The 23207-nt window shown below is 37.0% G+C and overlaps 1 protein-coding gene across 1 annotated transcript; it reads right to left on the reverse strand.

Moving 5' to 3' along the window:
- Positions 1–577: 577 nt before the first annotated feature.
- LOC144451086 (ubiquitin conjugation factor E4 B-like) lies at positions 578–21631 on the reverse strand. The gene is made up of 28 exons (XM_078141855.1): positions 21507–21631; positions 19659–19968; positions 19100–19184; positions 18423–18516; positions 18015–18159; positions 17272–17419; positions 16635–16779; positions 15813–15913; positions 14359–14473; positions 13732–13815; positions 12966–13022; positions 12328–12444; positions 11497–11592; positions 10862–10975; positions 10050–10139; positions 9382–9487; positions 8960–9198; positions 8531–8664; positions 7390–7485; positions 6545–6662; positions 5918–6035; positions 5571–5697; positions 4950–5091; positions 4049–4183; positions 3313–3504; positions 2579–2753; positions 2178–2327; positions 578–1547 (listed from the first exon to the last, which is right to left on the reverse strand). Exons 1-28 carry the CDS (start codon positions 21528–21530, stop codon positions 1471–1473), a joined length of 3534 nt encoding a protein of 1177 aa, XP_077997981.1. The 5' UTR covers positions 21531–21631; the 3' UTR covers positions 578–1470.
- Positions 21632–23207: the final 1576 nt, after the last annotated feature.

Here is a 23207-nt window from a genome sequence, read left to right on the forward strand (position 1 = left end):
ACTCTTAGTGTCAGCACTGTACATCAACCACTCTCTTAATGCCAGCACTGTACATCAACCACACTCTTAATGCCAGCACTGTACATCAACCACACTCTTAATGCCAGCACTGTACATCACCCACACTCTTAATGCCAGCACTGTACATCAACCACACTCTTAATGTCAGCACTGTACATCAACCACACTCTTAATGCCAGCACTGTACTACATCAACCACACTCTTAATGCCAGCATTGTACATCAACCACACTCTTAATGCCAGCACTGTACTACATCAACCACACTCTTAATGCCAGCACTGTACATCAACCACACTCTTAATGTCAGCACTGTACATCAACTACACTCTTAATGCCAGCACTGTACTACATCAACCACTCTTAATGCCAGCACTGTACATCAACCACACTCTTAATGTCAGCACTGTACATCACCCACACTTAATGCCAGCACTGTACATCAACCACACACTTAATGTCAGCACTGTACATCAACCACTCTTAATGCCAGCACTGTACATCAACCACACATTAATAAATGCAAAATTCAAGTATTTAGTGCAGATTTGTTCTTTATTCAATCTTTCTGTAACAAGTTTTCTTACGATTACAACAAATTACTGTCTTTACTGTAGCCTGTACTTGAGAACAAACTTGAGAAAAAAGCACCCATATAAAAAAGAAACTCTTAATTCATTGGAATGCCGATATGAGTTTTTCTTTTACTGTTCATTTGGCAAGATGTATAATTCAAAAAGTTAACACACACACAAACAAATGTCTATTTCAGTAATGGGTGAGTCTTGACGATGTGTCTTGGTAACCATTGTCTCGTTGGGGTACTGTATGCCATATTCTGGTTATCAAAGTTTAGACCACTTCACATTTAAGGATTGCAAGAGGGTGTTCCAGGTTGGGAGAGTGAAGGCCAAAACGTGGTAGTGGCCACTGGTGGTAATGTGAGAAGCCATGAACAAACTGTGTGTATAAGAACTCTGCTCCAGGTTGGGAAAGTGAAGGCCAAAACTTTGTAGTGGCCACTTGTGGTTATGTGAGAAGCCATGAACAAACTGTGTGTAAAAGAACTCTGTTCTTAAGAGATCATTACAATAGTGGTTAGGCATGTTGTAATTATTGGTAGTCACTAATAAAACAGTAGCAAGTGACTACTATCTGCTGTCCTTACACTACAGCCTACAATACTCAACTATTCTGACCCTCACTTCTGGCCCAAAAATGGCTTCCAAACACTGAATTTGAGTGGCTGAACCATCAAATCTTTTTTACCTTTCTGATAACCAGAATACAACGTATCATACACCCTGACAATGTTTCTTCTTGGTAACAACTACACACCATGACTGTGCCTCTTCAGTTGACACATTGCACACCATAATGGTGTCACAGTGTCTTAATGGTAACAACTACACACCATGATGGCATGTCTTCCTGGTAACCATTTCACACTTTATTTATGTTCCTGGCTTCTTTTTACCATTGATTTCTCTTTCATCCACTGTTGAATCTTAGTTTTCAGTTCAGGTACTGTAAAATAACAATTTAATAACAACAAAACATTAACTATGATGAACCTAATAGATTCTTGAAGTTCAGGGGTGCTTTACATTGACGAGTAAAGTAACGATAATAACCAATCAATCAATCAATCAATCAATCAATCAATCAAATACCATTTCCAAAAATGAATTGAAGTTCAGGGGTAGTTTACATTTACAAAATGAACGCTGTAGAGAAAATAAATTCATTTTGGGAAATGATATTTGACTGACTGATTGATTGATTGATTATTGTCATTACTTTAGTCGTCATAAAAAACATGAAATTTCCTTAGTATTGACAGAAATATACTGAAACACAGAGATTTCACTGACACATATAAATAATTGCTCTATTCATTTCTGTCTCAATGTCAATAGCTTGGACTCAATGCTCGCCTGCCCTCGTCCATCAGGTAGTTAATATGATGAAAACACCTGCTACACTTCAATCTAGAACAATTGATCAATCACAAATGACTTAGCCTAGCTGTTAGACTGTCTGGCTTACTTTTGACATTAGGTGACTGAAGGTTACATTGCACCAAGGTGGACATCAAGGGCATTTATCCTTGGCTTTTGTTTGGCAACCTTCCGAGATCCAAGACAAATGACTCACCTGGAACCAATTCTTCAGATGTTAGTGGCTGTCTGTTAAATGGGTCTGTAGATGAGTTTAATAAATGCCTCTCTATGATTGGTCTATCCATTACTGTATCAGATGTTGGTAACAGGACTGGATCTGTCATCATTGTGTCCATTAAGGGGTCTATCAAACATGGAACAAAGATGAAACATGATAATCTGATTTATCAAACATGTAACAAAGATAAAACATATTCTGAGCTATCAAACATGTAACAAAGAGGAAACATAATCTGAGCTATCAAGCATGGAACAAAGATAAAACATGATCATCTGATCTCCCAAACATGTAACAAAGATGAAATATTATAATGAGGCCTATCGAGTATATCTTTTATTTATATTCAAGTTGAGATTTGACACATTGAAATTGACCTTTGAACTCATCAGGTGCATCTTCAAAGTCGATATCTTTCTTCATATTACTAATGACAATCTCATCTACTAAAGTTGCCAAGTCACGGAATTTCCTGATGTCAGATTCTGTCTTGATTACAGTTCTAGTCATGACACCTATGGCATCTTCAAAGACTTCCTTTCGATAAGAACGCTGTAATTAGAAATAGTCGGGGTTAGTGCTCAACCAAAGGGGTATACATTGGGTGTTTGAGTCTGATTTGGATAGGTTTTCTGTATTTACGGTGTCCTGGGAAAGGGGTTCATACCAAGGATTCATAATGTTTTCATGCATGGAATCATAACTGTTACATTAGCTTAAATTCTGTCTGAAAAGGGGGCATGTAATTTGCTATTCTTCATGTCTAAATAACAGATTTTTTCGTGCTAGCCACACACACCCACCATTTTCCTAGGTAAGTACCCACTATCCCCATTCCCAGCTATACCCACCATCTCCAACCTGGGCACACCCACCATCCCCATCCCCAGACATACCAACCATCTCTAACCCCAAGCAAGCATACCCACCATCCTCACCCCAGACATACCCATCATCCCCAGGTATACCCACCATCCCAGACACACACCCACCATCTCCACCCCCAGGTATACCCATAATCTCCACCTCATCTGCCACCACTGGCACACCCACCTCCAGACATATCCACAAACCCCGTCCTTGGGCTCACCCACCACCCTCAGGCACTCACCTCATCTGCTGCAACAGCTTCAGCAAACTTTTGACAATTGAGATGTAAATAAATATCAGTAAGTTGATCCAGTAACTTCTTAGGTTCAAAACCATACTTTTCTTTGTTTTCAACTTTTAAATCATTGCACTTAGGACCACATAACTGTTGTAAGTTGAAATTCAACATGGCAGCTAAACGTGATGACAGTTCCTATAAAAAAGGAGAATAAAAACAAAACTTGTATTTATCTGAGTGATAACATCTGAACATTAGCTTGGTAAAAACTCCTGCTAAAGGAATTAATACTGTTTTGATAAACTTGTAATTTTTTTGTGTGTACAAGCATACTTGTAATTACCCCTGGTAGAAAGCGGATGAAGCTAATCACGATCTCAAATATTTCTTCAGCCAAGTAAAGTATGATTTTTTTTGAGTGACCTAAAGGGCCTTGTTCCCACAAGTTGCAGACGAGAAATGCCAAAACCATATGATGTCAAGATCATATTTCAGCTGAATGAGGAGAAATATTGGGGGTAATATAATTATACCTGAGCAAATGCAACTTTTGAAAAAATATAGAAAACTTACTTATTTTAAACTTGTAATTTTAGCATTGCAGAATTGATGATGTAGATACACAAAATTATCAAATCAATTAACCAGGGTATAAATGCCATATTTTCTGTTTGAATGTGTACTATTTGGCTTGTTGATGGTATGAAGTTCTCTACCAATATGTAAATCTTATACTTACTGGTCGTAGAAATGGTTCTGGAATACTTCTTGTTAGATAGTGAAACATATCCAACGTTTCACCTGCCAGTGTCAGATAAGATCTGACTTGTCTTTCATCAGTTGATAACTGACGTCTTTTTTCTTCCTGTGCATCCTGAAAATGAATCACATCAGTTTTATGGTCTATAATGCGAACTTGGTATACACTAGGGAGTCTGACCTCATCCCTCTAACTTTCTGGAAACGAATCACATCAGTTTTATGGTCTATGATGCAAACTGGGTCTACACCAGGGAGTCTGACCTCAACCCTCTAACTTTGTGGAAACCAATCACATTACTCACTTCAAGATGAGTAAATTGTACACTGGGGGTTCTAACCTAAAGTCTCTAACGTTATGAAAACAATCATTTGGACATTTGTAAACCACTTCCAGTCGATGATTCAAATTAAGCTACACTAGGGAGCCTCAACCCTCTAAGTTTATGAAAATGCATGAAAACTACCTTTATCATTGACATCCAGGAATCTTGTTTCCTAGTTCTTGTACCTAGTGAACCACTTGTGATCTATGATTCAAATTGAGTCTGCACTGTACTAGGGAGCCTCAACCCTCTAAGTTTATGAAAATGCATGAAAACTACCTGTGTCGTTGAAGTCCAGGAATCTTGTTTCATTAGTTCTTGTACTTCGTGAACCACTTGTGATCTATGATTCAAATTGAGTCTATACTGTACTAGAGAGCCTCAACCCTCTAAGTTTATGAAAATGCATGAAAACTACCTGTGTCATTGAAGTCCAGGAATCTTGTTTCATTAGTTCTTGCACTTCATGAACCACTTGTGATCTATGATTCAAATTAAGTCTACACTACTAGGGAGCCTCAACCCTCTAAGTTTATGAAAATGCATGAAAACTACCTGTGTCGTTGAAGTCCAGGAATCTTGTTTCATTAGTTCTTGTACTTCATGAATTCTCTTCAGACAATCCAGACTTTCATCGAGTAGAAAGGTTGTATCATTCATTAACATATTGACAAACCTTACAAAGTCTTTGCCAGAACTGAGAAGGATATCAAAGTATACAGAATTAATACATGGATATGCAATTAAACTCTAGTATTGGTAGTCCGACTGACGAATATTTGGATATCATTATGAGAAATGAAACTCTGAATGATTATTTGTCTATGTTAGTAATAGATGTGTCTGTGTGCATCTGTGCATCTGTGTGTGTGTGTGTGTGTGTGTGTGTCTGTGTGTGTGTGTGTGTGTGTGTGTGTGTGTGTGTGTGTGTGTGTGTGTGTGTGTGTGTCCGTGTCTGCATGTGTGTCTGTGTGTTTTTGTGTGTGCACATGTGGTCATGAATGTGTATGATGGGGAGGGGTTGTCTTAGATGTCTTTGTATGGGAAGGTCAAGTATGTGTGTGGGTTTGAATGATTTGTGTGTACATGGGAGGGGTAGTCAGGGCTGTGTGTGAATGAGTTTTGATATAGTTTCAACACACATCAATTGGTTTGATATAATTTGCACATACTCACTTGCTTTCCAGTACAATGGCTTGTCTGTGTAGTGGAACGTTCCACAGTGACTTCAATATAATACTGATGTGATAGCGAATACTAAATTTATCATAGAATTCATTGCTACTACCAGTTGTTTCCACATCTAAACACAGAAAGATACAAGAATGGTAAATAAGTTACTAAATAATCATTTATAAAATAGTCACCAGAACATTTGCTTATTGTTCGGTTATGAATAGTAGCTACAAGTAATTGTGAGCTAACTAGCACTCATAGGCAATTTCATTAACTATGGTATTCATTAAATAGTTGATGTTGTTTGATTATGAATAGTTGCTAATGGTTGGTAGGCTCACACTAACCTGTATAAAACCTCATCAATGCCGGCGCTAAATGAATTGTTGCTAACGGTTGGTTAACTAACATGTCATGGATGTGTCTTGTTCTGTCTTGGATGGCTGGATTGACTACAAAGAGTAACTGTAAGACAAAATACAAAAAGAGAATATGATTGACTAACAATCAGATGTACACAGATGTACACACACACACACACACACACACACACACACACACACACACACACACACACACACACATATACACACACACATACATACATACATACATACATACATACATACATACATACATACATACATACATACATACATACATACATACATACATACATACATACATACATACATACATACATACATACATACATACATACATACATACACACATACACATACATATATACATATACCTGGTACAAACAAACACATACACACACAGTCATTTACATACAGACATACACCCATACATAGACACAGGCAGGCAGGCAAACATGCAGGTGGGCCAGCTGGCCGACCAACTGAACAAGACAGACAAACAGACACATATACATATATCAATACCCATACACAGCGCAAATTACACATATACTGCCGACAGTGCTCTGGTTCACACACTGTCATACTTACCTCTACAAACTTTGCCACAAGGTATGGATTACTCAAGTAGTGTGGTGAACAGACAATCAGTACAATAAATAAAACAATATCTGGTAGGAAGGTGTCTTCTAGAACATGGGGGAAGTGCCTACAATGAAACACAGTCAACATGATTGATGGCAAATCTTGATATAAAAAGATAAAATTGAAGATTTCGGTGTTTCGGTTACCATTGACTCTATTTAACATAATTAAACAAACATCCTAAATCACAACAAAAAAAATACAGGGTTGAAAATGCAACAAACTTTTGAAGTGAAACATTAGGAATGGTAAATTTTTCAAGGGAGGCTGAAGTATTCAACTACAGTGAAAATCATGAGATATGAAACAAAACCTCGTTCATCTGCTTGACAAAAATCTTACTAGCGCTGCTACATTTTATCATCTGCTTTAAAAAAAATCTTCCCAACAGAGATATTTGTTAAGCGAGACAGTAAAATGTAGCAATGTTAGTAAGAGTTTTGCTGAGCCAGACGATAAAATGTAGCAGCGTTAGTACAATTTTTGTCACGTCAGATGCCATATTGTTTCAGGTCTATTGATTTTCATTGTATCATGGCTCTCACTTCTGGTCTAAAAGATGTTTTTGAAAGGCATTCGTAGTGACCAAAGTTTACAATCTTTTGTTTTTCTGAAAAAATGGAATATGACATATAGCCAGGACAACATTTTTTTTGTATTCGTATAACAATTGAATACAATGAGTCAAAAACTATTTTTAATTTTTTTTCCTTGCACATGTAAAACATTTTACAGCAAGTTAGGAAAATAATGATAAATGAAAATATAAATGTGAATCAAATGTGACTTACTGAAGAATAAACAGCAAAAATTCTGCTATATCTTCTGCATAATAATCAGGCAATGAGGAAAACTCCATAGGGACTTCTTGTGGAAGTGGTAATGTACTGTAAACAAGTATAAATTGATGTTACAGACCCTTTCTGGATTGGGATCAAAATTTAGGAACGAAAAACTGACAGAGCTATAGAAAGAGGTGGTCAAGAACTAAAGGAATGATTATATGTATAGCGGTGGCACACTAAACGTGGCCTTTGCTTTGTAGATGTAGGCAACTTGTATGTCATTATAAACAAAGTAACAAGTAACACTGACTTTCTCTATGTGCTACACTCATTTATAGCATTCATATCAAATGTAAAAGTATACTGTTTCAATTGGTTTATTTACAAGCCTAGCATGTGGCCTTTCTCATGTGGTCAATTAGTAAATAAACAGTATATTTTTACATTTGATATGGATGCTATAAATGACTGTGGTACAAACAGAAAACAGAAAACGCTTCACTTTGGTGTTATGGATTGTATTAAAACACAGTTGCACACAGTAGTACCCAATTGAATTTATTATGTTTTTGTTGTTAACCCCATCAGACAGTATCTTTCATCCGTTAGATAATTACTGGGAAATTACAAACTTGGCAGTGAGTTGTAAGTATCACACAGTCAGCTTGGCAACTTTGTCATCTAAGATTTAGTAGGTTCAACAACATCCACTAGAAAGGTAAAAGCTGTTGATGCAGTAAGGTCGTATCTGCTATGCAATTGTATTGGCAGATATGACCTTACTGCACTGACGTGACGATATCACCTCTATCTAACCTTGCAAATAATGTTTATTTTACTAAATAGAACAATGTTCATTGACACATAACCAAGTTACTTTTTTAATTCTACATTTTGGCAATGTGAAAGACGGGAGTTGTGGCCCAGTCACTTATGGGACAGTTTGCTCACCACACTGCCCTCTAGTGGTGAACAGTAATCACTGCCCGTTTGCACTGAGGAAGGCAACAGTAGCATTGGCAAAACGAAGACACGAAAAAAAATAACTTGGTTGTGTATCAACGAAAAATATTCTAATTATTTGAAGTTGCAACTTTCTGAACCTGTTTACTGAGAATGTTTATTTAGTGTACGGATCTAAACTTACATTTCAGGGCCTTTCTTTGGTGTCATCAAGTTTGTTAGGAATTTGACCACACTTCCATAAAATGACAAACATCTCCTGAGAAGAGACTCATCTAAAACACCAGCATCTGCACAGGCTTTAGCACGTACCAGTTTCTATGGTAATTTGAAGTAAAATACAGACATTTCTATCAGTTTCTATGGTAACATAATGAAAATACATGTACATATATTTCTATCAGTTTCTATGGTAATGTAACGAAAATACATGTACATAAATTTCTATCAGTTTCTATGTAACATGATGAATAAACAGACTTTTCCATCAGTTTCTATGGTTACGTGATGAAAATAAAAACCTTTCTATCAGTTTCTATGGTAATGTGAGGAAACTTGTGACAAGTTCTGCTTGTCAATGTTTGGTTGTCAACAATTGTACATATAAACCAACCTTATGCTGGGTCCTCCATTTCTCTAATAATTGTCTGTTTCGCTTCGCAAGAGGCGTGTTTTTCCAGACGTTTTCTTGCGACTGAATCTCATCAATCATACGTGTCAATTCACGGAGAGCTCGTAACCTCCGAGTGTAGTGTCTAGTACAGGGTAGAAGTGCCAAGTGATGGCAGTGAAGGGTAAGGAAGTAACATTCTGTTGTAAATTTGGGATCAGTCCAATCTGAGGGCTTCTTTTCTGTAAAACAAACGACAAATGCTGCATCAATTTCTCCTTTCTATATCACAAATATTCATGTTCTTCTATTACATATGTATATCTCCCTGAGAAACTAAATCTCCCAATATCACTGGATTCTGTAGTGTGTGTAGTTACAGTATACACATTAGAACAATGTAAAAATACACTTTTTTTACTTACTGAGTGTCTTGTGCCATTCAGCCACCTCATCTGATGAGGATTTCAGCCTGGTATCTTGTGATAGGTCAATACGACATTTAGGGTGGTGTAAATACAACGGATCAACCTGAAACATAGTTTATATGATTACAGATAACTTGCTGAGTTTGACTTTCACATCAAGTTAGAGTAAAGTGCTGACTATATCATTATTATTATTATTATTCTTTATTTCAGGCCAGCAGCCCATACAAATAAAAAGAAAAGAAAGAGAAAACACTAAAATGTAACACTGAAGTGAAAACCCTCCATCAATTAAAGTCTAAAAAGTACAAAGAGCACTAGTAAAGAATCGACCTAAAGTGTTTCCAAAAGTTAGAATGGAAATAGGAATCGGAATGTACACAACTGTAAATAACAGTATTCTTGCTGTCGTTTAAATGTTCACAAAATGTAAATAACAACTTACGTTGCAATGAAGTAAAATTGAGGATATTCCTAGCACTGTGGAAAACCAGCTAACTAAGATAGACACACTAAAACTACTGATTTGGCATGTGGTAGATCATACAAGTACATTGTACATGTAGGTGATAACAATGTCTTGGTTAGGGGAATATAATCACCCTGTAATCAAGAGTGTGTAAAACCTCAAATCAATTTTGAAATTACGTCGTTGTAAAACTTACCTTATCAAGTTTAATTTTGACACTAAGTTGTTGTAAAACGTGAAGGAAATTCATCATAAAACCATCATTGCACAGTAAACTATCATCGGCCTGAAAACAAAAAAGAATCAAAGAATTACCTTATGGTTAATACCTATGTACTTCCACTCAATGTTGCATAAATGTTAGGCTTACAGACCTCTATGGCCTCGATATGGGTTCTACAGACCAAGGTTTTATGGCAGAAGACCCTCAGGAGAGCATATAAGCCATGTTAGCATACTGAGGTAAGCAAAACCCATATCTGGGCCACAAAAGTTTTATCAAATACTAATACCCTATGAATGCTAACCTACATATAAATTAAACAATTTGCACACTCTTGGTCAAATTCTAGTATATGATATTGAAAATTATTCAATGTTTGGTTACTTGTATATAGTAATGTATTTTATGCTAGGGACATGTAAAAGTCTGTTTTAGTCAATTCTCATACTCATTACTGAACCATGTATTCCATTGGAAATCTATATAACTGTCTGTCTGTCTGTATGTATGTCTGTGTCTGTCTGTCTGTGTCTGTCTGGCTGGCTGTATGTAAGTTCATCTGTCTGTATGTCTCTGTCTGTTAGTATATGTATGTCTGTCTGTCTCTGTTTGTTTGTTTGTCTGTCTGTCTATGTCTATATCTGTCTTTCTGTGTGTATATAAATGTATGTATATGTTTGTCTTTCTGTGTCTATCTATGTGTATGACTCAGTGCATGGGTATGCTTGCACACATGGTGGGAGTTGGAGTGAGGGTTGTCACAAAGGGTTCATATACAAACATACCTGCATTTGGGCTTTCTTCTGATTCCTATTGATAACAGCTGTTATAAACTTTAAACCTGTCTCTCTGGTATCACCATTGACTAGTATGTTATGTAGCACCTTGAACAATTCAGTCTGAACAAAATTAAAAAAAATATTGACAAACAGGGCTAAAGTTAAACATAATTGGGCATTGAGATCCTTAGAAACATCAATTTAACACTCATCATAAGAATGTAATATTGTTGGTATCCATAGAAACAGTATCACAGCTTAGTATTCATCAGTGTTACAACCAATGACAGGCAAGCAGTTACAAACCACACTTGTTACAAACCGGGCAAGTAAATAACGGAATTGGATTAATAACACTTGGCGCAACATGTTGGAATTACAGACATTCCATCATTTGATATGCACAGTTTTATGGCCTCTTTATAGCAATGCAGTACATATACCACTAGTAAGTGCACACACTGGTGCAAGTAATCATTAGTAATAACGAACAAAAACAAGGTTCTATCTAGTTCAATGCAAGATACTCAGTTCAAAATAGATGTCATACCCACACAGCCGACACACACAACAATTTTTGACTAGCATTTCAATGACAATTCATGTACTGGTACACCAGATAATATACAACTAAAACTTACCCGAACAAATTCTAGTGAACTCTGTAGGGACACGTTAATAAGTCTCGTGTTATCGGAGGTTAGTGGACCAGCGAAAAATTTCTCAACCACTTTAGGCTACAAAATATGAAGAAAAAGTCCAAGTGAGTGCTATGCTTGGAATATACAATTATTTTAAGTTCACATGACTATTTATCTAAAGGTAATACATACTTATGAGTCATGAATATTCAATGTGCATCTTATGAATATGTATATCAGATAAGTCCCATGATGCAACGGTAGACCAGAACCCAAAGTTTATGAAAATACATCAATTTTCTGGAATGGTGTTTCCCTTTTGGCATGGTGTGAAGCTATTACAAGGTTGTCAGTGATTGGATAACATACATATACTTCATTAACAATACAGCCAACAGATGTACTTGTTTCCCTTGTTTTCTAACCAATCAGAATGAACCTTATACAGTACTTCACATTATCTAACCAATCAGAATGAACCTTATACAGTACTTCACATTATCTAACCAATCAGAATGAAACTTTTACAGTACTTCACATTATCTAACCAATCAGAATGAACCTTATACAGTACTTCACATTATCTAACCAATCAGAATGAACCTTATACAGTACTTCACATTATCTAACCAATCAGAATGAACCTTATACAGTACTTCACATTATCTACCCAATCAGAATGAACCTTATACAGTACTTCACATTATCTAACCAATCAGAATGAACCTTATACAGTACTTCACATTATCTAACCAATCAGAATGTCCCTTATACAGTACTTCACATTATCTAACCAATCAGAATGAACCTTATACACATTTCTTTACTTACATCATCTTCAGCAAAGACAGAGAGACTAAAGAAACATCCTAATAAAGACAGTCTTTGTAGTTCTCTGCCCACAGCATTGGTGATAGGTTTTGGTATCCAATTTGGTAGAGAAGTCATCTGTAAGACAGTTATTAATAGTACTTTAAAAATTTGACTGACTACCACTTACAACCCTTACAACAGTTGTCTAGAAATTCTGCTGATTTTATCAGAAGTAGACATTCAAAACTGGCTTTGTTAGGTGCTGTAAAGTCTTCTCCTTATCACACTATCAAACTAACATACATTGATACAAAAACAATAGTGGATGAATCAGATGTATATTCATGTGATGCTTTTAACAGTTTGTTTATGTCTGTGAAAGTTAGACATATTGTATATATTATAGGCATTAGTACTACATACTACTACATACTGATTTGAAATCGATTGAAACAGTTATCAATTTTGGTATATGTTTTGAATATTGTAAAGAGTACTGAGACGCAGTGTAGTGCACTTTTTAAGAAATTAAATTATTAATTATTATATTAAGGAAGAAGGGGGTGGAGTAGGGGGAATCGGGCCAAAGTAAAAGAATGTAGTTTTTTTTATCCTATATTGACCTATCGATATTACCTCTCAGTAGAATGACTTACCAGATTACACAGTGGTCTCTGTGAACCTAACTTGATTTCACTTAGTTCACTTAATGCCTGTCAACAGAAAAATAGACATGGGGTAAAATCAAAGTTAGAAAATTGTATAAATATATGATGTTTAGTGGCTGTTAGTGTAACTGCTTGCCATTCAATCAACATTAAAATTTGACCATAAGATATTTTGTGTTGTTTAGCCTTAATCATCTCTTCACTGGTTGGTGTGGTACACAATGTTTACACACTACAAAAATCAGTTCCATTTTAACATTAATGGGAACACCACTCCAGGAAATAAAGACATTTTCATAAACTATGGGTTCTGGAGAGTCATTTCATGTTTTTACATCACCTACAATTACTTGTGATTTCAGAGAAACATCAAGTTGATCTTGTGCCTTTATAGGGTATCTTTGCTATGGACCACTGCATCATGGGAATCAGCAGAAATAATATATTCGTGGCTGAACAATGAATATTCATGAGTCATGAGTGCTTATTTCCATCAGTGCAAACATCTCTCATTTCTCATATGTAAAATGCCTTTATTTCCAGGACCCGGAGTGGTGTTCCCCTAGCGCCCTTTAATTAAAACATCCCTCTGTTCCATGTTTATCTTTTCTTCTATTTGTAGATTTTTTATAAAAAGAAAAAAGCTTAGGTATGAAACAAGGTCGATTTCCTACTTGTATTTATACTCAAATAAAAACTTCAGATTTTCATTTTCATGATTGTATCACTGACAGATATAGTATTGTTTACATACCAGCAATGGATACTTGTAGTTATCAGAGTCTAATCCACATCTCTGGATGGCCTGCATTAAACCCAGTAGTACTGGTGTAAAAACCTGTGTACAAAATTTATACACGTTAGAGCTCTCATAAAGATGATCAAATCTTATGTAAAAACCTGTGTACAAAATTTATACACGTTAGAGCTCTGATAAAGCTGATCAAATCTTATCAACCAAGGAAGAGGTTCCCTACATTTTATTTACAAATGTCTACGTAGACGGTTAGATATGTTGTGTTGCACTGCCCTCACTGGTCGGTGAAAGGGATTGACAGATGTGTGAGGGCACTCCATCATGGCATACCTTACAGACTAATTCTATATCTACAATGTATTTCATTTGTGTTTTTTCACATAACTAGAGAGTCCTTTTCAAATTTGCTACCATGATTTTAATATCGGGCTGGTGTATTTACTACCACAGACCCTCCACCAAGGAGGGTCTATGGTACTACCAGAGTGACGAGTTTCAATTAGGCAGCATGATGTTTGTCACATCTTGCATGTTTTTGTTGTTGTTTACATTATATAATATCTCACTGTCTACTGTACAAAACAGGAATTTTAGCACCCGAATAAAGATTAATTTTTGACTTACGGTGGTAAAGGTTTGGTCATCTTGGCTTGTTACATGTACAAGTTCATACAAGAATCCTCGTGGTAAATTACGACACAGTAGATATGGAACAATCAATGAAGGTTTAGTTGACAGCCTAGTAATACAAATGTAAATAGACATGGTTACTTTAGTTTGTCTCATTGTACCAATGTCTGCTGTATTAGTGTAACAATGTCTTAGGTTTTGTGGATATTGCCTGGGTATTTTGGCCGGTGGGGAATCCATCTAGTTTTCCAAGGGTCCTATGTTCGAGTCTAGGCCTAACCAAATTTTCTGCCCCTGACTTCATTTGGTGACAAGGTAAACTGAGGCATGCATCAGCATAAGGCACCTGTGCTACTGTGTAGCTATGTTGCTGGCTGTAGTTTGAATACCCCCCCCCCCCCTCAAAAGGGACAGGAGTGTGGTGAGGTTGGTGAACATTGCCCTCTGAAGTATGATTGGTAGTGCATTCACCTAGTGTTCGAAGGGCGATAGTTTTGAGTACCTCCTCTGCTGGCTTTTCTCCTTCTCGACTGTAAGCATTACATAGTACAACTTACCTGGGTTGAGTGAAGGCTCCCTGTAGAACCAAGGCAGCATGGCAGGTACATTGTCGACGGATATTAGCTAGTACAACTTACCTGGGTTGAGTGAAGGCTCCCTGTAGAACCAAGGCAGCATGGCAGGTACATTGTCGACGGATATCAGCTAGTACAACTTACCTGGGTTGAGTGAAGGCTCCCTGTAGAACCAAGGCAGCATGGCAGGTACATTGTCGACGGATATCAGCTAGTACAACTTACCTGGGTTGAGTGAAGGCTCCCTGTAGAACCAAGGCAGCATGGCAGGTACATTGTCGACGGATATCAGCTAGTACAACTTACCTGGGTTGAGTGAAGGCTCCCTGTAGAACCAAGGCAGCATGGCAGGTACATTGTCGACGGATATCAGCTAGTACAACTTACCTGGGTTGAGTGAAGGCTCCCTGTAGAACCAAGGCAGCATGGCAGGTACATTGTCGACGGATATTAGCTAGTACAACTTACCTGGGTTGAGTGAAGGCTCCCTGTAGAACCAAGGCAGCATGGCAGGTACATTGTCGACGGATATCAGCTAGTACAACTTACCTGGGTTGAGTGAAGGCTCCCTGTAGAACCAAGGCAGCATGGCAGGTACATTGTCGACGGATATTAGCTAGTACAACTTACCTGGGTTGAGTGAAGGCTCCCTGTAGAACCAAGGCAGCATGGCAGGTACATTGTCGACGGATATCAGCTAGTACAACTTACCTGGGTTGAGTGAAGGCTCCCTGTAGAACCAAGGCAGCATGGCAGGTACATTGTCGACGGATATTAGCTAGTACAACTTACCTGGGTTGAGTGAAGGCTCCCTGTAGAACCAAGGCAGCATGGCAGGTACATTGTCGACGGATATTACATAGTACAACTTACCTGGGTTGAGTGAAGGCTCCCTGTAGAACCAAGGCAGCATGGCAGGTACATTGTCGACGGATATCAGCTAATAAAACACTAAGTGGTGGCTGACTGGATCTCTGTCAATGTACAAGTAGACATCAACATTAAAACTCAGGCTACGGTCTTACTGTAATAGGGAACTTGCAATCCAGACTGAGCATGCTCAGACGCAAAGGACTACTGTATGTGATTATCTGTGGTTATTGTAATACCTAATCTGGAGCTACTGATAAAATAAACCTCTCGCAATGGTAAAGGTGACTATGAATTTATCATTTGTAGTTACAATGTAACATTAGTGTTTATGGTGCTAATTGGTTAGTATTTAATATCACATTTCCCATGATGCAATATTCAACATAGCGGGTTTGCAAGTTCCCTATTGTACTGTTTCAAACCACGTATGTGTGACAATATAACAAATAATCTTACATTCATTTATCTAAATCTACACTATCATACCAGATGTAAGTCAAGTTGAGCATGTTCAGACGAGATTTATACCCTGGTTATTCTACATCACAACAACTCACCACTACATCTTTAATGGTGTGGCGCTCGAAATAAGCGTCATGACTTTCAAAGTTGCCACTAATCTTCCTGATTCTATTCATCAATATCATTCTTCCTTCGACCAAAAAATCCTCAAGACCTAAGGGACTTTGTCACTACTCGTCTTTGACTCATATTGACAAGGCCCCTTAGCTTACTTGTATTTCTGTTGGCTGAATGAAGCAAATAATCAGGGAATACTATCCAACGGTAAAATAAGCATTCTAGTAAAGTGTTTGTACTTACCTTGGGTGCATTTCTTTCTTCCATACTGACTCTATCAAAACATTCCATCAAATAATTCAGCATTTCTGTTTCTCTACAGGCTTCTATGTTAAATTGTCGATTACCACTTTCAGTTGTACCTTGTGATGTACTGGGAAAAGATAAACTAGAAAGACAACACAAATACATGTATGTCACTTGTACAAACCAGGAAAATAAAAACACAGAGACTGAGATAGGGAAGGACAGGTTATACTGTCATAATGAATATGGATGTGATAGACACACACAGACACATAATGACATATGCACAAACACAGACAGACAGACAGACAGATACACAGACAGACAGACAGGCACACACACATGTATGAACACACACATACACGCACACACACATACATATATACTAAAATGTACAACACGTACACATACAAAAACATACACACACACACACACACACACACACACACACACAATGATGAATGTTTAGGCTGCTTAATTAAAGGCCAATGTTTCAATACTCTGATTCTCATGTAGAGGAGTTATAAAAATTAAATATGACCCTTCATTTGTTCATCACCAATCTTTTCTATAGCTCTGCCAGACAACCATTTTTGACACCAAATTTGAATCTTAACTCAGACCTTCAGCTTACCTTGAAGATGTGTAACCCTTACTTGGGGAAGTAGATAGTTTAGGTTGAGAGTTGGCTGTTAGACTTGGTAGTTTATTTGCACCATAGCAGTGGTTAGTTAAGACTTCCATTAATATCTGGTTTATTAGATCTTTCAAGTCTAGGTACACTACAAATGAAAATAGAATAGTTAAGATTAAGTGAATCTATATGTCTGTTTATAATATACCTAGTGATAATGCTGTGCCATGATTCGCTAGAATCAGTCACGTGATAGGAAAATAGAATGACTATTTCCCTCGGGGAATCAACTGTTACATGGTCACGTGACCACCGCGAGTTCACAGCAGGTCAAAATGGCAGTTTCTGACGATGTCGTCTGCCAACCTCAAGAGAAGAGGGCAAGATTTTCATGAGATTTTCAGCCTCGGGAAATAGCATGTGATTCTGGTAACTCACAGTCCCTCGGGTGTAATAAACAGGCGCTATAGCCCTCATGGCCAGGCAATATGTGTTCAATATGTACATGTATAGTGAATCTCACTGTACACATGTAAAGTCTGTAGGAATAACGACCAAACATGTTCATCAGCTGGGTATATCAAATGATTTACGTAGGCTATAACTACCTAGCATCTATACTTGGCTGATTATACCGCCACCTAGTGGTCAGCTGTAGCTATAGAATTTGTCATTCTGATGAGGATGGTCGACCAAAACAGATCACAAGCTCAATGCTACAAAAAACAACTACATTTGATTACCTTGTTTTGGGTCTTCTTTGAAGTCTTTTGCTAATTGTTTGAGATGAATCACATCACGGCTTTTATCCTTCCAGGAAACCCGGAATATACGACAAATTATAACAATTAATTGGTCTTCTGTCATTTCACCAGTAACACTTCCCTCCTAAAATCATGAAAGAACATCAAATTAGAATAATTAACCAGTCCTTCCACAAGTACCAGAGGTACATACATGTACTATCTTAACACAGTTACGCTGATTTTAAAAAAATTTTCACCAGAAATTTTCCCACAACCCCTTGCAGAAAACCCAAAAATTAACTGAACACATGTTAAGTGCAGAAGGACTCTTTACTAAATGTCACAGTTGAGTAATATGCAATGCCTATGTATCCTGCAATATAAGTGTATATGTTATGTACATACCTTTTGACTCAGTGTTCTTCTACTATCCTTCCGTTCCAAATCTTCCATTTCTTGTGTTTCTATACCAGAATCTACATCCATTTGTGATAGCGTACTAGGCAACAATAAACAAATATTGATTTCGTTTTAACAATAACTCTAATACATATAACACTTACATATTACTTCCCAAATGTTTGTAAATCACTCATGAAAGTACAGCCCCAGAGAATACTACAAGCACTCATACAAATATCCAAGGTGTCCCACACCTTCACTCGTGTGTCATTGGGTTCTGTCATATTCTAAACTTCTATAACTGTCTGGGAGAACATAAAATCTCTGATGTCAGTAAGTGCAGTGTGCCCTCTAACGATAGCCAAATTTTGTTGTTGTGGGTCAAAATGATAAATACTGACATTTCTTGTCAGTCACCACATACTTGTAGTAAGAGATAGGGGAACACCACATTTTGGTGGGTCAGAAACTGTGTGCATCAGTGGCGCGTCAAATTGGCTTAGAGAGCACATTGAAGTGCACAATTAATCTTAACATCATAATCTCTATCCTACCAGCTCCCAATTTATACAACTGGATTGGCTGGGACACAGTAATGGTTTAAAATGCTACATGTAAGTCTAACCATAGACAGTAGAGATGTTTCTTCTCTACCGTCTACAGTCTAACTGGTAACTTACCTTTTCTCACAAGACTCTGTATCCATATCTAGAGATTGAGACTGTGGACAGCTGTCTGTATCCATAGGTTGAGTGTCTTGGGAACCTACATGTGTGTATTAATATACAGCTGGTAAACTCTTCTATTCTTTTGGATGTTTTGGCAAGTAACAATACAACTCTGGTAATCAAGGCTTCGTTTTACAAAAATTTCAACATTTCATGCAATAGCATTCCCCTCTAACTTCTCTGAACCATGTACATTGTACAGTACACTGTAAACCTAGATATTTTCACGACTACAAAATTTTGCAATTTTAGTTTTCAGTTATATGTAGTTCTCAAAGTCTAATTTTTACTAATTACCAGACTGGTATATGTATAAGAAGACATTTTAGTATAGTTACTACTTATTTTTGCATATTTGTTTTCCAGTGAAATTAATGAAAATAACTCTTTAAAGAAATTTCTAGTTTTACAGCATTTTACTTTGTTGTTATTTCATCACCATAGTACTTATTAGATGCAAACTAAATTTCAATATCTACTACACATTGTACTAGTATGTGTTTGTTCTTACTTGAAAAAGATGCCCCTAGTTGTCGTACTACCCTTGGTGCACTGGCATTCGGTGGGGTAGTCCTGACTTGAGGTATGTTGATGGGTGTGTCTTGTCTTGTACTGTTACCGCTAGTAGCAATGGCCTGCTGGGGTGATGATGATGTCATTGTAGCATCACTGCTAATTACAGCTTGTGGTGGTGAGTTGGCTTCTTGTACTGTTGGTGTGGTGGTGGTGGTGGTGGTGGTTGTCTGTGTCTCTTGTACAGGTGGACTACTACTGGATGGACTAGGACCACCAGCCAGACGGGCTAAACGCCGCCGTCGTATCTATTTTAGAAAAGTAAAATAATATCACACCTACATGTATGTACACATTTGAGGTGACTTGCTGCTACATGAAAAATAAGAGCAACATGTTTTCTATATCATTTGGGCTAATCCCCTGTAATCTTTATTAATTAGATAACACTATTGTGATGGCCTGAGACTGAAACATACCCCTTTAAGTGAAAAATTAAAGTTCCTCAATTCAACAACAATACTCTACATGTACATGTATCTTATTTGGACATGGGTGCATCACAAGACTTATAACTCAACAATATTAAACAAAAGAATGACCCCTTATAATCCTTATTAAGATAACACTAATATGATAACCCAGGATTGAAACATGCCCCTTTAAGTGAAATTTAAGTTCCTCAAATATGAAGTATTCTGCAATGATATGCTAGTGTTTTTTGCTAAGAGTGGTAAATAGGTCAAATCTACTGGGATTGCCATCTCATTTTACCTGGGTTCCCAAACAAAATTACCAGAGACTCTACAGAGAAACACTGCTATTTTTACCCCTTTCTCCCTTTCTGTTACTGGGGTTGGGTCTAAAAACCTTAGCAAAAGCACTGTACTCTAGTGTGCCACTACACATCTTAACTATCAATGGTCATTGAAACAAAGGCCTTTGTATTTTGTACAGGAAAGATTGCTTGTGTTTCCACGATTGCACTTGTTCCCAATTCACTACTCTGTGGAAATTTTTGAAGTTGTTAGTGGTATAATTCCTTTATCCAAGGTTAGGAAAGTTTTAGCAGCATTATCAAAGACAATACAAATGATTTTCTATACAGGCTACTACCCTACATCATGAGGGCGTGTATATGATTATTTGTTTTTCTACTAAATTCAAGGGGTTTGTTTTGCAGGTAGAGTCATTGTTCCCTGTATCACAGTGAATAGTAATAAACTACATTATAATGCAAATGTGTTTTTTTAGCGAATTTTGCATGTATTAAAATGCCTTGCCATGTACATGTACTTCCTCAAAAAATAATTAATGTGACACCGTCGATATCACAGATTAGCAGGCACAGAAGATCATATCAGGGAGATCATAGTGCAGATCTCCTTGAGGATAAGTTCTTGATAGGGACGAGTTCGTTGTGAGGCCGATTTCTCTTCTATTCTCCCCTCCATGTACAATTCAAAAACACACCACACCACAAATTTCGTTCAGGAATGTGCGTGTATGCACTACATGTAACGTTACTGTGGCCATGGAATGTTTTAATACGTGGTGGGTATATCATTCGCACACAGCTGGAGGCCGTCCTTAAATGCTGTGTCCCCAATAATTTTTTGACATACACTGTCTAAAAATACGTAAAAGATTAAAAGAAAACGTCTAAATCATGAATTATGGACATGGATCTTACGATTCTATCTTTTCGGGAAAAGAAATACAATCAACAAGCTAGTGACGAAGATTACAAATTGTACACACAAATAAATGACAATGACTTGCAACAAAAACATTTATAGTTTTATGTTTGGTTTAACATAAATCAAGAAAATAAATCACACATTACCTCATCAGGAGTAAGCTCACTCATTCTTTTACTTTGGATTCCCTAGTATTTCTCACTTTTCGACGAATTGACAAATGTATTCGAATTTTTGAACCACTGATGTTTTCATGCGATGATAGTCGCCATATTGGACTCGAAGGACTCTTTCTTTGAATTGTCGTTGGTGGCGCTCTAACCGTTGCCCCGAGAGAAAGTTTAATTTTCTTTTCCGGAGATTTTCTTCTCTTTTTTTAATCTCTCTCGTTCGGATTTTTTTTCATAATCCTTATTAATCAGATTTTTTCTTCATAAAATAAGGAAGTAGTAAAAAATTAGCATTTGTATTTCTAATTCAAATTCAAATTATTACAAATTTTAATTCAAAGTGTTGGAAATCATGAGAGAAAGCACGTATGTATGTATGTATGTATGTATGTATGTATGTATGTATGTATGTATGTATGTATGTATGTATGTATGTATGTATGTATGTGTGTGTGTGTGTGTGTGTGCGTGCGTGCGTGCGTGCGTTTGTGCGGATGGATGGATGGATGGATGGATGGATGGATGGATGGATGTATGTATGTATGTATGTATGTATGTATGTATGTATGTATGTATGTATGTATGTATGTCTGTCTGTCTGTCTGTCTGTCTGTCTGTCTGTCTGTCTGTCTGTCTGTATGTATGTCTGTCTGTCTGTCTGCATGCATGCATGCATGCATGCATGTCTGTCTGTCTGTCTGTCTGTCTGTCTGTCTGTCTGTCTGTCTGTCTGTCTGTCTGTCTGTCTGTCTGTCTGTCTGTATGTATGTATGTATGTATGTATGTATGTATGTATGTATGTATGTATGTATGTATGTATGTATGTATGTATGGATGGATGGATGGATGGATGGATGGATGAGTAGATGGATGTACGACTTTAAATATGCATTGTGTGTGCGCGCGCACTCGTGTGCCTACCACGTCATACACAACAAGGCTCCAGTTATAGTATTAAACATATGACAGAGATCACGTGGGTAGGACAGTGATGTAAACCAATCTGTTAACTCAATCACCATAATGACATCGTTAACACATCCAAGGAGGCGTCCAACGGAGTTCTATCACTGCCATCTAATCACTTTAATTTGGTGTTAATTGGAATGTCAATAAATACCCAGTGATGACATACAGCACATTCACATGATACACTGTTCCATGCTTGTACAACCATTGATTTAACAACAGACTGTTACTGTTAGTATCACAAGCTACGTACAACTTTATTCCCATTACATGTTCACAACGTAACTTCACACAATCTGTTGATGGGGTGAGACATTTACATGTAAAGGAAGACCGGATAAGTCACAAGTTGAGTTGTTTGTTGAACACTGTTTAATATGTGTTGTCTGTTTTTTATTCATGCAGAAAGGTCGTTTTTTTACGTGGCCTGGTAGTCTGGTTTTCTGTGTCTATCTGTACATATGTAAGCACATATGTATGTATGTATGTATGTATGTATGTATGTATGTATGTATGTATGTATGTATGTATGTATGTATGTATGTATGTATGTATGTATGTATGTCTAGTAAGTGAATGAATGAATGAATGAATGAACGAACTAACTAACGAACGAACGAACGAACGAACTCGGGAACGAATGAACAAACTTATCAATTAATTAATTAATCAATAATTAGATTAATTAGATTAATAATTAATTAGAAT

The sequence above is a fragment of the Glandiceps talaboti genome, chromosome 21, assembly GCF_964340395.1.
Source record: "Glandiceps talaboti chromosome 21, keGlaTala1.1, whole genome shotgun sequence".
Lineage (NCBI taxonomy): Eukaryota > Metazoa > Hemichordata > Enteropneusta > Spengelidae > Glandiceps > Glandiceps talaboti.

Bases quoted from the DNA above. Each gene is read 5' to 3' on its own strand.
- LOC144451086 (XM_078141855.1), bottom strand. From the start codon at position 21,530: ATGAGTGAGCTTACTCCTGATGAG. The intron at 19,185-19,658 runs GTAAGAACAAAC...ACACACATGTAG, and splicing joins ACTAGGGGCATCTTTTTCAA to GTTCCCAAGACACTCAACCT. The intron at 4,184-4,949 runs GTAGTTTTCATG...ATTCATTTTCAG, and splicing joins CCTGGACTTCAACGACACAG to GATGCACAGGAAGAAAAAAG.